The 14,273-nt window shown below is 35.8% G+C and overlaps 1 protein-coding gene across 1 annotated transcript in view; it reads right to left on the reverse strand.

Moving 5' to 3' along the window:
• Positions 1 to 14,273, reverse strand: part of npc1 (Niemann-Pick disease, type C1) — a 31,165-nt gene that overhangs the window by 12,644 nt on the left and 4,248 nt on the right. The window contains exons 3-7 of the mRNA XM_059502320.1: positions 8,494 to 8,600; positions 8,092 to 8,252; positions 5,643 to 5,810; positions 3,477 to 3,726; positions 2,415 to 2,500 (exon numbers count right to left, since the gene is read on the reverse strand). Coding sequence (XP_059358303.1) covers positions 2,415 to 2,500; positions 3,477 to 3,726; positions 5,643 to 5,810; positions 8,092 to 8,252; positions 8,494 to 8,600 — 772 coding nt within the window. The remainder of the gene's footprint in view (positions 1 to 2,414; positions 2,501 to 3,476; positions 3,727 to 5,642; positions 5,811 to 8,091; positions 8,253 to 8,493; positions 8,601 to 14,273) is intronic.

Below are 14,273 nucleotides of genomic sequence, written 5' to 3' on the forward strand. Positions count from 1 at the left end.
TAAAAATTGTGCAAAAAAATCCACAATTTTGGAGATTTTTGCAGAACAAATGTTACATATTGCAACTTTGGTGTCCTCTCGTATAGGGCTGTCACTTTTGTGAAAAAAAAAATCCTGTTCGATTTTTGAGACATAGGCAAAGTGTTCAATGAATCGTTAGTAAATTGCCTATATTTGGCGTTGATCCGTTTTTCAACGCCAAATATAGGCAAATCCACCGACAACTAAACAGGCATTAGGGCGAACGTAAAGAGGGCGCTTGAGACGCGCACAAGTCAGCAATGTGGACTGCCATAACATCAATGAAAAACATTACTGAAGGCTACATTGATATTATGCACTAATAGGCTCTGTGTGTGTGTGTGTGTGTGTGTCAGAACCTGCAGTTACTGTGTGACGCGCGTTCGCTGCGAGCATATAGTGATGAGCTGGACGCGCTCCGAGAGAAGGCCGTTAAAATCGATTCCCTGTTTTCGTTTTCGAAACTTGTGTTGGTTGGTCCGATCGATTGTGCAGCTTTTGTGGCAAGCTTTTTTTGATTGTGACAGCCCTTTGACATGCTTAATCTTTGATAGGCAGATGCGTGATAACAGCTCGACCGTGAGTGAAACCTAAGCGCTTGCTCACGGATGGGAGGGGCGGGTGACATTCATTTTCGGTTTACGTTTTCGGCTGTTTTTTTTATTTCGGCCCGAAACCGTTAATGCCATTTCGGCCGAAAATTTTCGGCGGCCGAAATTTCGGTGCACCCCTACTGGAATGCATTTTAAATGTAACATTTCATTTTATTTTGGCTAATTAATAGACCATAATTGTAAATACTATAGTGTTTCGTTGAGGAATTAATAATTTACGTAGTTTCATTTGTAAATGAAAGCACAACATGGTCATTTATCATCACGCACGGGCATAAATACAATCACAAATTCAAAACTTTCTTGGCTTAATTGTCAGATAAATGATAAATGAGCATCTTGTGTTTTCATTTACAAATGTGACATTACTACGTGACTTTGCATTCCAACAAAAAATCCAGTCAGCATAATCAAAGCCTGAGGACGCGCGTTTTGCTGTAAAATCGCACACTTTTGACGTGTCAATGTGCAATCAGATGCCCGAGCAGGCCCTTGTGACTACTTTGGCTTGCCATATCGATCAACATCAGCCATCTTGCAAACAGACAACCCGCCTAGCACTTGTCCCTCCCACAAGAAGCGGATTTCGCCTCGGACGTGCGTCAATTTTGCTTCAAACTTTTGCTTTCTACTCGCGTCTATTTCGCTCTAGGCGTGAGAATGCATTCAAAATGTTTGACGGCAAAACTAGATGCGCTAGACGCGAAATTTGACGTTCTATATGTGAAATTAAAAGGCAACAACTGCATAATTCTAAAATCCAAACAACACAATCACACACATTTAATAATGTTTCTTAATCAGCATTCAGTACTTTAGTTTTTAAATTTGTTTTTAAATTTAAAAAAGACATTTACCAGTGAGACTAAAAAGTATGCTATATGAATAAATTATTCCAAAATCAAATAATGTTGGTGGGAATAAAACAAAGATGCAAAGTGTTACATTCGTCCAATTTAAAAAAAAATACGATAATGACTCACATCTATATTTTTTACTCTGTACAGTACGTTCGCGCAGCTTCAGTGAGCGGCGCAGGAAAGGGACTCTTATCTTGTGCAGTCGGCTGTTCACTTCCTGCTATCTGTGCCTCAGACGTGTAGCTCTGCACTTCCAGTGCTGAACGGTTGCCCGTGTCCCGTGCACAGATTTCAAAATACTTCCACACAAGTGGAACATGATAGCGAATGATTACAATGTAGTCTGTGCACGCGGGCACACTTCCGGAAAAATCGGCCGAAAAAAAGACCAAAAAACGGCCGGTTCCGATTTATGGCCAGTCAACCGGTGCATCCCTATTGAAGCTGTTGTAAATTACTCTACAAACATACATCTTTGTTTACTTCTGTGTGTTGCAACCACTTTGTTGGAACCACAACTGTTTCTGAGGAACTTTTTTTTTTATTCATATCATTACACTTTATTTGCTGTATTTTATTCTGTGAAACCTTACTACGTATATGGAATAACCATTTTATAAAAGCAACAAGCCCTGTGAAGCCATGGTTTTACAGTGAATTTATAACAGCTAAGTGGACTTTAAAGCACTCAGCCTGTGCGTGCATAACAACGACCATTAGCTGTTATTAATTCACTGTAAACCACAGCTTCACAGGATTATTGCTTTATTCAAAAGTAAAGCATAAAGTTTTGATTGCTCAGAAAGTGTAAGAGAGAGATGGCACCATCTCCAAAATCAAATCTTTTAAAATTATAATTAACACTATGTTATGCAAAAAAAAAAAAAAAAAACAAAGAAAAAAAAAAAAAAACACTTACCTAAGAAATCTGTGCCATCAGAGTTTATGGAGTGGGAGTGGTTGCTATCAAGAATTGGGCCATACTCAGATGTGACCATCCTTCTCCTGTAGTAAAATAAAGTAAAAGAAGGAGATATTGAACTTTGGCTAAATTTTAAGCACCCTGACTGAAATAGTCTGTTTGATCCTGGACTGATGCGTGGACCCACCATAAACCAAACACTATCTATTTGCATATTTCAAACAACAATCATGTATACATAAATGCATCCCTTATACTGTATATCTGATTAAACCTGCATGTTTCTGCTTAATAATTAATGGAAATCAGCAGGGACCACAGCAGCATACTAATGTTTAAAACACAATACAAATTCTATATTTTTATATTCAGTGTGCTATTCAAAAATGTAATCTACCATGACATTTTACTCATTGGTTTCATTTTCATTTGCACTGAACTTTGGTGTTTCAAGCAAGTGCATTATGAGTTTTGGTTATGAGTGTGTGTTATGGTAATGATACACTACATTTCACCTGTCAAAGTGAAACTTTTAAATAGAAGTATAGATTCTTGCTGTTGATGCTGTATCATGAGGTTAAACACAAATAAAAAGCTTGCTTTTCTTTCTTTTGTCTGAACCACTGTCACTTTAAGTATTCAAAATGTACAACGGCTTGTGCATATTACCATAAACTACCATTCATGGCAAAATACACTTTGCAATTTTCTAATCAAATTAATGCCTTCTAGGGCTGTGCAAAAAATCGAATGCGATTTTCATGCACATCTCATCAGTAAAGACGCTCCTGTAATTAGAAGTATATCTCCAGCACGTGAGTTCAGATCATGGTTGCCAGGTTTTCACAACAAATCCTGCCCAGTTGCTTCTCAAAACTAGTCCAAAACTAGACCAATCGCGCTTCCAGGAGGTTCCCCGATGAAAATTGCTTCCCGGGGTTAAAATATACATTTTTTGGAAGGGTTGCCTTGGTAAAATTCGATTTTTTGCACAGCCCTTATGCCTTCTGAACCTTCCCTCACAAATTTCATTGATTTAGTGCATGTTTAGGTAGTTACCTGTAACACCATGCCCCCAGCACAACTCCAAAGAAGATGAGGAGGAAGGCTATATAAGAACACCACATGATGACGGCCATGGCGTCCATGCCAAGGATAATCCAGGGTGGAAGGGGTTTGGGGGGCACGGGTGTGGGGCCACACGCCTCACTGCAGTCCTGACATGAGCAGGGCCCCGAGCCATCATCCAGAGACTGTGTACAGTTAAACGTTGCGTTGTTCATGGGATCCATACCTTTGACGGGTACATCTGGGGAGACCAAATATTTTTAAGACCCAATTATACATTTTCTATGGAAGCCTGTTCCCGCCACTGAATAAAGAAAAAAAAAAAAAAAAGTTATTGCGACTTTTTAAATCTCACAATTCTTCGGACTTCTTTTTTTCTCAGACTTGCGTGGTATAAACTGACAATTGCAAGTCAGAATTGAGAGAAAGTCACAATTGTGAGAAAAACTCACAATTCTGACTTTTTTCCTCACAACTGAGAGTTTATATCTCGTAATTCTGAGTTCATAACATGCAATTCTGTGAAAAAAGTCAGAACTGTGAGTTTGTATCATGCAATTATGAGGAAAAAAAAGGTCAGAATTGTGAGATAAAAAGTCGCAATTAACTTTATTTTTTATTCACTGGCGGAAACTAAGGATGCACCGAAATTAAAATTCTTGGCCGAAACCGAAAACGAGAAAACCAATGCCAAAAACCGAAACACCGAAAGAAATTATGCCAATTATTAGTACCATTGCATTTATTGCTATGACCGTGTACTACCTTTAGTAAAATTAAGACATTGCAATTGCATAAATTAATATTAAAGTTTCAAAGATAATTACAATTACATAAATTATTAAAAAAAAAAAAAACATAAAAATACATAATTACAAATTATGCAAATATTTATTAAGCACATTGCAACAATGCACAGTATTAAAATAAAATTCAAACTAAAAATTTATCCCACTCATGTGTATATTAAATAATAATGTACAGGCCTACTGGCCTGCAGAAAGGTTTTAAAATGAACTGTTCTCTCATAAAAACAAAGTTCATTTAGGTGAAGTGCATTTGAAATTTTTCTCTGTAGGACTAGAAAGTGCATTACTTCTCCAGTAGGCAAGACTGTTATCACTTCTGGGGATGGGGACTTCAGACAGATAACCATCTAGCTGTTGAGCAGTTGAGCTTGTCATCTGCCTGACAGAAAATCTAACAGAAAAATGGCTACAATCTGATATTATGTATGTGTGTGTGTGTGTGTGTGTGTGTGTGTGTGTGTGTGTATGTATATGTATGTGTGTATATATATATATATATATATATATATATATATATATATATATATATATATATATATGTCACATATATAGTAGCCTAAGAACAAAATAGCCAACGTATTATTATTATTTGAGGCACTTTCTTGCAGAATTCCACTGAACACATCAGACAACGAGAGTGCATGCGCCTCATCTGGTGCAGACACTAGTCTTTTTTTCTGCGCTCTGATCTTAGTCTCCTGCGCTTGGAGCTTCTCCGTCTCCATGCGGGTTCTCCGCATCCAGCGCGGCCTGGATCATTTCTCATGCGAGCTGCCTTATTTCCGCATCCAAGTAATGGTCTTTATAACATGGATCAAGCACATTCGCGATGAAGTGCAGAGGATCCGAAAAGATCTCAGTGAGACGTGTGCTAACAGACTCTATAAGACTGTACTTTTCTTTGTTTTCACTTCGTGGTATGTCTTAGTCTCTCTTTGTTAGGAGACGCTTTAGTGCTGCGAATAAAGGAATAAGAAGACAGAGAATGTTCTCACTGGTGTGAAGTGAATGTCGCGGGGAGCTCGTGGTCTGCGCTATGCAGGTGCACGTGCAGGTCGCGGTTTCTGTTTGCGTCATCACAACATTTCGGCCGTGTTGTTTCGGTGATAAAAGTCTATCGGCCGAAAACCGAAAATCCCATTTTCGGCCGAAAATATTCGGTGGCCGAATATTCGGTGCATCCCTAGCGGAAACCAACCAAATGTTGAGAATCTTTAAATGCTTTCAAGTACACTATGCAGATTTTGAGGTCACATTATAGTTTGGAAGCAATAAAATGATTGGATTACAAGCAACAATTCTGCAGTTTTTATGAGTTCAATCTCAGCAAATGTGTTTGTGTGTGTACCTGAGAAAACCGGGTCAATAGCGAAGGGGACTTGGCCATTATCAATATTGAACATGTACTTGATCCAGTTTTGGGGAGTACACTGGCTAGCTTCCCTCCCGCACAGGATATTGAGGGCTTTGATATTAGTGGAGGGGGCCTGAACGTCCCTGCAGGCGTTATACATGGCTGCAGAGAGACATAAAAGAAAAGGTTACATTTGTTACCTACAACAGTAGTTTAAAACAATGGTTAGTTACAGTCTTCTAATATGATTGGCTTTAATATAGGATTTTATTCATTTAATATAAGAGTAAAAGTAATTTTATAAAAGAGTCCCATTTTTTTCGGACTATAAGTCGCACCTAAGTATAAGTCGCATCAGTCCAAAAATACATCATGATGAGGAAAAAAAACATATATAAGTCGCACTGGACTATAATCGCGTTTCCACCGAAATTACTCGGAACATTTGTACCAGGAACTTTTTTCCCCAGGAACTTTTCTTTCCCCCCAGACCTGTTGCTTTCTGCGTTTCCACCGTGGTGTATAGTACCGGGAAGATTAGGCAAGTAGTCTGGTGACGTAGGTCTGCGCGCGTTTCTCAATACAAAGTATGCTGATTTTGGACATGCATCCTCGGTAGTAGGGCTGTGCAAATGCGAAATGCGAATTTTACCAAGGCAACCCTGCCAAAAAAAACTTATATTTTAACCCGGGGAAGCAATTTTTAATCGGGGAACCTCCTGGAATCGCGATTGGGCTAGTTTTGGGAAACAACTGGGCAGGATTTGTTGTGAAAACCTGGCAACCCTGATCTAAACGGACGTGCTGGAGATGTACTTTAATAACAGGAGCGTCTTTACTGATGAGATGCACATGAAAATCGCATTCAATTTTTAGCACAGCCCTACTCGGTAGTTCAGACTTTGTGCATTCGACTCTGGAATGTGAGGTCCGCGACGACTAAAATCTGGTAATTCTGCAAACAGTAGCGTACTTGATAACATCAGTCAGCTCGCCTTGAGTACTGCAATTTTCCTCACTGTATATTTACAATAAAACAAATTAGGATATCAAATACCACTGCCTCCTTTCATTTTCATTTAAACATAATAATAGCTGCAGAAATGTACTTAGTCCAGGGATGGGTATATATACAGCCATTACAATGAAACAAAATATATCAATTTGCCTTTTTTATTTTCATTTTTACATATAGATAAATTAAATACAGACCAAAGATTTACCCAAAACTAATTATATTTTGTTTAACCGCTAAAGAGACATCAAAGCCAGAGGCACATATCAGAAGGACAAGCCGAGGTGAGGCTGCTCTCGGCGGATACATGAGGACTGAGCTCCCGCTGATCACATCTCCGAGACACATTTTTAAATAGGCGCTGTCTTTATAAATAAACCAAAGATTTGAGTTTTAAACTACTATATTCTCGCCTGAAATACTTTAAAAATTACATTTCATGACATAATAACAGTAATATTTTGAAAATGATCTGAATAAATGGTGGTCGAAATCACAATGCTGCGTGAACTCAACCAATCAGCACGTTTAGCGCCCAAGTCCCGCCCCCGAAATTTCTGGAACTTTGAAAAAGTATTACCTCACCAGCAGGGACTTTCTGAGGGTCATTTTTTTTTACCCATAACTTTATTTAGTTCCTGGTTCCTGCGGTGGAAACACACTGAGTACCGGCCCAAAGTCCCTAGTTCCTGGGTAAAGTTCTTGTGGTGGAAACGCGGCATAAGTCGCATTTATTTAGAACAAAGAACCAAGAGAAACATTACTGTATAACGGCTGTAGACGGTAATGATTCTCTTGGTTCATGTCAAATTAATTTTTATAAATAAGTCACACCTGACTATAAGTTGCAGGACCAGCCAAACTATGAAAAAAAGTGCGGCTTATAGTCCAGAAAATACGGTACTACTGGGACATTGGTACCACTTCACTTGTCTGCTTTCATTGTGTTCCAGACCAGTATATGAAAACAGAAAATAAAAAAGCAGAGAAAATATTTTTGCCTGAAGCAATGTATATACATTTAAATTATTATACTTTATTTATATAAATATATTTAATACATAAACTTTTTTCCTTAAATATATACACATGCATGTGCTTCTATTTATATAAACATAATAAATATACAAAGTACACACCCATATATTATGCAAACAAACTTATTTTGGATGCGACTATTTATGCACTAATAACTATTATTAACTGATGATCAAAATTATTATTATTATTTCTAAAGAAATAATTGTCAAACTACAAACTACTACTGTGTTTATAATGTGTTTTAAATAAAGGTACCACTGTGGTACCACATGGTCGGTTTACCATTTCTGAATTTAGGGGTTCACATTCAAGTAAGTCACTTCTGAATCATGTATCTGAAGCATCAGTAAATTTGTGATCTCCTCCGCTCTAATCACAGTTCCTCACCATTGGCAAAGTTCAGGTTGATATAGTAGGTCAGCTCAAAAACATTAGTTGTGCTTTGGTTAAATGGAGAAGTTTGTGTTGTATTGAGGAAATCACTCTGTCTGGGACTGCAGGTAAGTTCACAGAACAGGGTCATGAAGTTGAAGAAACATGCCGGACACCTGACACACAAAAACAGAAACAACTTACAGCTTTTATGAAGGGCAAATTATTTTACTGCCATAAACCGGGTGATTCTCCCACTGTCAACTGTGTCAGACAAGTACATGTCATTTGGTTTCAACTGAAAACGTGAATTGGATGAATAATTAACTTGCTCTGGACTCATTAATGGGTCAAAGTTCTTATGCCACACAACTATGTCAACTACAGTGCATCTTTAAAGATACATATCAGTCATACCGGTCCAGGTACTGAAGGGGGATCTGAATATTGTTTCTCAGAGTCCTGAGCTGTTGGGTGTCACAGCAAACTTTGTTGTCCTCATAGACCAGTCCTGGGCACAGCTCCTGCAAACAGTGTGAGGTCACACAAAGGATTTTACTTTCAATTGAATCATTCTCTTAACAGGTTGTTAAAAAAGCAAAATAGACTCCCCTTCTAATAGATACTAGGGCTGTCACTTTTGATATTTTCGATTTTTAAGACATAAGTGTTCATTGAATCGATTGTAAAATCGATTTTCCATATGTAAAAAAAAAAGACGTTTACTTTTTCAACGTCAAATAACGGATGAACGTAAAGAGAGCGCTGGAAACGCACAAGTCAGCAATATTTCTTATTTATTGGCATGAAGTTTTGTGCAGAATAACAAACAGCAACAGGAGTGCAACATTCTCGAAAAAAATATATATGGGTCATTCCCTCGAAACTGTTGAAACGCCATGTCACTAGTGATTTTAGATATTAAACATGCAATTTAGTAGTATATAAAAACACCATAATAAAGACAATACTTTTCTCTACCTTGCACAAAGAGTAATTTCAACATAGGAATTAATTGTTTTTGCATTTTATTGCATTTTCTGCTGAAATTCTCATTACCGCAATGCGTTCAGCTGTATCTTAACTTATGTTATGTTGTAATTTAAACAAATTACAATTAAAATATTCTGAAAAAAGTAAATGGATATTCTTCTATAATTTTTCACATGACAGAAAAATGACAGACTGAATATTCATGTATAATAATAATGATACAATAGTGGAAATATAAAGTGTCCATGACTAATGTTCTCATCCTCCTTAGAAAAATATTAGATTACAAATTGTCTATGAAAATATACTTCATTAATGCCTGATTATATACACGGAGTAAAAAATTTGCTAAATCATCATGGCTTCTCTGTTGTTAGCAAAACATGCTAAGACACCTCATCCTCTGCAACACCATTTTCACTCACCGCAACAATTTAAGGCCAGTTACGGTAGAGAGAACCTCTTTTTCGGTAATGAGAATTTAATCATACAGACTATTTTTAAATGTATATAATGAGTTATTAAATTAAATATTATTTAATAACAAAACAAAAAAGCTTAGGCAAAGGCTAGGGTGACCAATTTCAGAGAAAACGTTTATACCAACCAAATCCCAGGAAGGAGAGAGACATTATGGGTTAGAGGTTACAGCAGGAGTGGTTATCAAAAATGGTTGGGAAGCCTACAAAAATGTTGGTGCATCTATCATTATGAGGACTTTCTATAAGTGTAATGATTTTTATACTGAGCAACAGAACTTTGTGTGTGTGTGTGTGTGTGTGTGTGTTCACTGCAGTGTGTGTGCACCTTGGATGGGTTAAATGCAGAGCACAAATTCTGAGTATGGGTCACCATACTTGGCTGTATGTCATATTAGAATAATTTCTAAAGGATCATTTGACACTGAAACCTGGAGTAATGATGCTGAAAATTCAGCTTTGTCACCACAGAAATAAAATTCTGTTTTAAAGTATATTAAAAAGATAATCACTTTATCATAATATTACTGTTTTTACTGTAGTTCTGATCAAATAAATGCAGCCTTGATGAGCAGAAGAGGCTTTAAAAAACTTTTTATTTTTTATTATTGATGCTAAACTTTTGAATGGCAGTGTATTTAAATATGAAAAAATGCAGCAGTTTTAAATTCTAATTAAAAAACAATTATTATAGAATGGTTAGGGTTAAATTGAAGGAGAACATCTTTATGGAAAAAATAAAAATATATTGTGAACCATCTTTTTATGAATGAGCGATTTTGGAAAAACTTTAGATGTTCACACTTGGGTATACTCTTTACCAGAACCAACTCTTTCAGTAGCCATGAAGAAAAATATCCACTTGAGTTATCAAAGACTACATTCCCACTGTCAATGACTATTAATTAATAGTTATTACATAATCCTGATTATTACATAAAATATAAAATAAAATAAGAAACATTATTTTGCTTCTTTGCTCACAACAATATAATATTCTGTATTCACAAAACCTTTTTTCTTGCCACTAAGAGTTCTCCTTAACAGCAGTAAAAGTATTTAGGTATGAGTTTTCTCATAAAACCTATTCATAAAGCAGCTGTGACAGAATTTTACTAAGGAATGGGGAGAAATATTAAGCTAAGAAAAAGAGTGAGGATGACCTTTTTGGTATGGATGATGTCAGCATGATTATTAACTACACCCACAGTAATTGGCTGATAAGGGATGGGTCTCTGTCAGTTATTTTATAATAGAAATATTGTAGAATGAGATATCATTTTGCCATAATCAAATAAAGATTTCAAAATAAAAATGTTGCAATATTCAAATGAAGTTTTTAAAATATAGGCTGCTACGTGTCACTAATTAAACAAGCATATGTTCAGTTAATTGTCAGCCTCTACATGTCTGCATCTTATAAATAATTGTTATATGTATAAGCAGCCTTTAATTAACAGACTAGAATTATTATGGCTGATATGACAGTAAGATTTAGTACAAAGGTAAAAGAAATCCAAACTGGATTGCTGTGGATTGTTTATGATTTGGTCTTTGTGATTTAGGTGTCCTCTTGACTACCACTAACTTTTCACAGATTTAAGAGCTGATTTTTACATAAAAACACTTTGTGAAGTACTCTAAGAACATAAGAACAAAAATTTAGGAGTCCTAAAGATGTGGAGTTAAGAGCAACATTTAGTTTCACTTAAAATATTTTGTGAAAATGGCCCCTGGTGTTTTTACCCTATGTTATCTAGTTATGAAGCACTGCAAAATAATTTATGCCAATATTATCTAATTTATTTTCTACATTAAATATTATTTGTTTGACTATACCACATACTTAACCCTTAAAGACCTAGAAAATTTTGGGGGCGCCTGACACACCTGCAGTTTTCTTTGTTTTTCAGACCTATTCTAGCAGTCAGCATCAAGTGCAATATACCATTATAAACAGGAGGACTTACAGTTTAAGTTTAACTAATTTAAAGTCTCAATTTTACTTTTGTTTTCTCAAAGAATGAATGAAATTACAGAATTTTAAGAAAAATGCAAGCAACAGTTGAGTGTTTTTTTACTGTGTACTCAAACAGAAACTCCTAAAGTTTGGATATTTTTCTTTAAAAAGTTGTGTCTGGGTGTTTTACACTTACAAATAATTTTTTTTAGATATACCATTCCCCAAGCAATTTATAGCCATTTATTACAATATTGTTATCTACGCTTAAGTAAAAAAAAAAAAAAAAAACAGGCCTATTTCGAAAGCTAACAATAGAGATGTGTCCAAAAACAAAAAAAAGAGTGTTATTTGATAAAACCAAACAAAATTTTTTTTTTCTTCTGCTGAGAAATATATTTTCAATCTGAGTATGAACAATAAACACAAACTATGCAGCATATAGTAAAAACAATTGCACAAATTGTCTTCAACAATACACTGCAAAAACTGCAAAAACAGAGTGCAACAGAAAAAAATACTGCTCTTAACTCTTTTTGAACTAAATATTTATATAATTATTTAATCATTGTATACACATTATAATTTATCGATCTGCTGCCTGTAATCTGCGTCAGAATCGATTACCGGGACATTGCCTAGCGACCCAATGTAGAAATCCCAGTGCTTTATCAGATATGTACCACTGTTTCATCCTTGGTTTTGATTTGTTTTATGTCAAAGTTCTCTGTCGTGTGTTTTTTTGTGCTTTTTCAGAGAGTTTTCTCATGCAAATGTGTTAGTTTGTGTTTGTATCCATGCACTTGCGACAGACTTCACTTTCACTTTGTGTTCGTTCATATTTCAAAAGCAATATGTTAAGTAGTAGTTTAAATGACTACTTATTGGTTGAATATGGTATAGTTTGAACCAATCTGGGCACTGGGGTGGGACTAAGCGTCTACAATCATTTCTGTTTGACCCAGAGGAACGAAAGCATTGGTTTCTTCTGACGAATCAATGTTGTCAAAATGTGATTACGTAATCACGTGCACTATGATGCCTCTGAATATCCAAATGAGATAAATAGGATATCTCCGAAACTTGGAGAATCTCTGCTTTACATCACTTTTTAAAGCAGTCAGATTGGATTAGCGGTTCAAAAGTTATTAAACATTAAAAAATGTCTCGGTCTTTGAGGGTTAATATGCCTATTATCATTACCGAAATCATGAACCTCATTTTCATAACCTATGTATCATTACCGCAACATGTGTTCTTTTAATATTTATTTAAGAAATTGAAAAATAGTAGTCTGCTTTTAAATGTATGTGCAGAATCTATACATTATGTTCTTTGTGTTATTATGTATCACCCATATGCAGAGGGAACGGCTGCCATAACAAAAGAAAAACATCCCTGCAGACTTCAACCCGGTTGCATTTATGACTTAGGCAATTAAAAAAATCTCCAAGATTATTTTAAATAATGATTCAATCCATTTCAAACAACTCTTCAAAAAATGAATCTTTAAATGGACTTGAGAACAGGCCATGTGTGTTTTTTTTATTGAATGTAACCAACACTTAGTCTAGGCGGCACTAGGCAGGCATAATGAAATGCGCAAAAAGGCTAGGGCCATTACAAAATTATTGGACAGGAAAACAAGTCGATCAACATTTTCGGGGTCCAGAGCAGAGCGTTTTTTATTCACTATATGTCCAGCTGTTGAGAAGACGCGCTCCGACCGCAATGATGTCCCAGGGACACTCAGGTACAGCTGCGCAAGGTGGGGGTATTACTGCCAATTTCCCACCACAAAAGCCGGTCGCTGTCAGTTTGCAATGGTCCTTTTCATAGCTCAGAATCTCCTGTAACTAGATGTGCGAATGAGGCGAATTCGCATCTACCGCATCGCGAGACCTCCAGACGCATGTAAACATGTCTTTACATTGACTTAAGATTGAAATCATTCGCGCCAGACGCTCTATCCGTGTTTGGTGTGAACGCAGCATAAGAGGTCGCTTTCGACATCACTGAGTCTTATAGGCGCGTTGGTTGGTCCGATCGATTGTGCTATCGATTTTCGAACTAAAAGTGACAGCCCTAATAGATACTGGTCAATTTAAGTCACGAAAAAATAAACAAAAAAAGCTTAATACTTAAAAGACCTTCTTTTGTAATTTTCAAATTTGATATATAGAATTAAAAAAATTATTATTTAAAAATTAACACTCATCAAACATTCTCTTTTTCTTTAGATTTTGGGGTAAAATAGGATCTGGACATAAGTTTGTGAACACTTGATGACAATTTAAATAAAATCCTACTTGATTCTTTACCAATTCTTTATCTCAAAAATGGAACAACGCTTAAAAATGTTCTAAAGAAAGACCCTCATTTTGGCATAGAAATTACACACTTCATTAAATCTTCAGATTTAGAATTCTGATTTCTTTCTTTTTTTCTCTTTACTTTTTTAAACACCATGCCAGCATCAAGCATATTTTCATGGCATCTCTAATTAAATTACACACTGTATAAAATTAACAAAAAGTAAAAAAAAAAAAAAGACATTTCACATCTACACTAGACAAAAATTCTAAAATACATTGAGGTGATGCATTTTTAGTTAACTCAGTTAAACACCTCTGAATAAAACCAATGTCTATTTACATTAAAAACAGTACAATCCAATAAAATATGCTTCACAGTCATTTAAGTTTGGTAAGTAGGCTAAGGCATGATGGTGGTTCAATCTTCGCCTTTTAATAAATATCTATGTG

The sequence above is a fragment of the Carassius carassius genome, chromosome 20, assembly GCF_963082965.1.
Source record: "Carassius carassius chromosome 20, fCarCar2.1, whole genome shotgun sequence".
Lineage (NCBI taxonomy): Eukaryota > Metazoa > Chordata > Actinopteri > Cypriniformes > Cyprinidae > Carassius > Carassius carassius.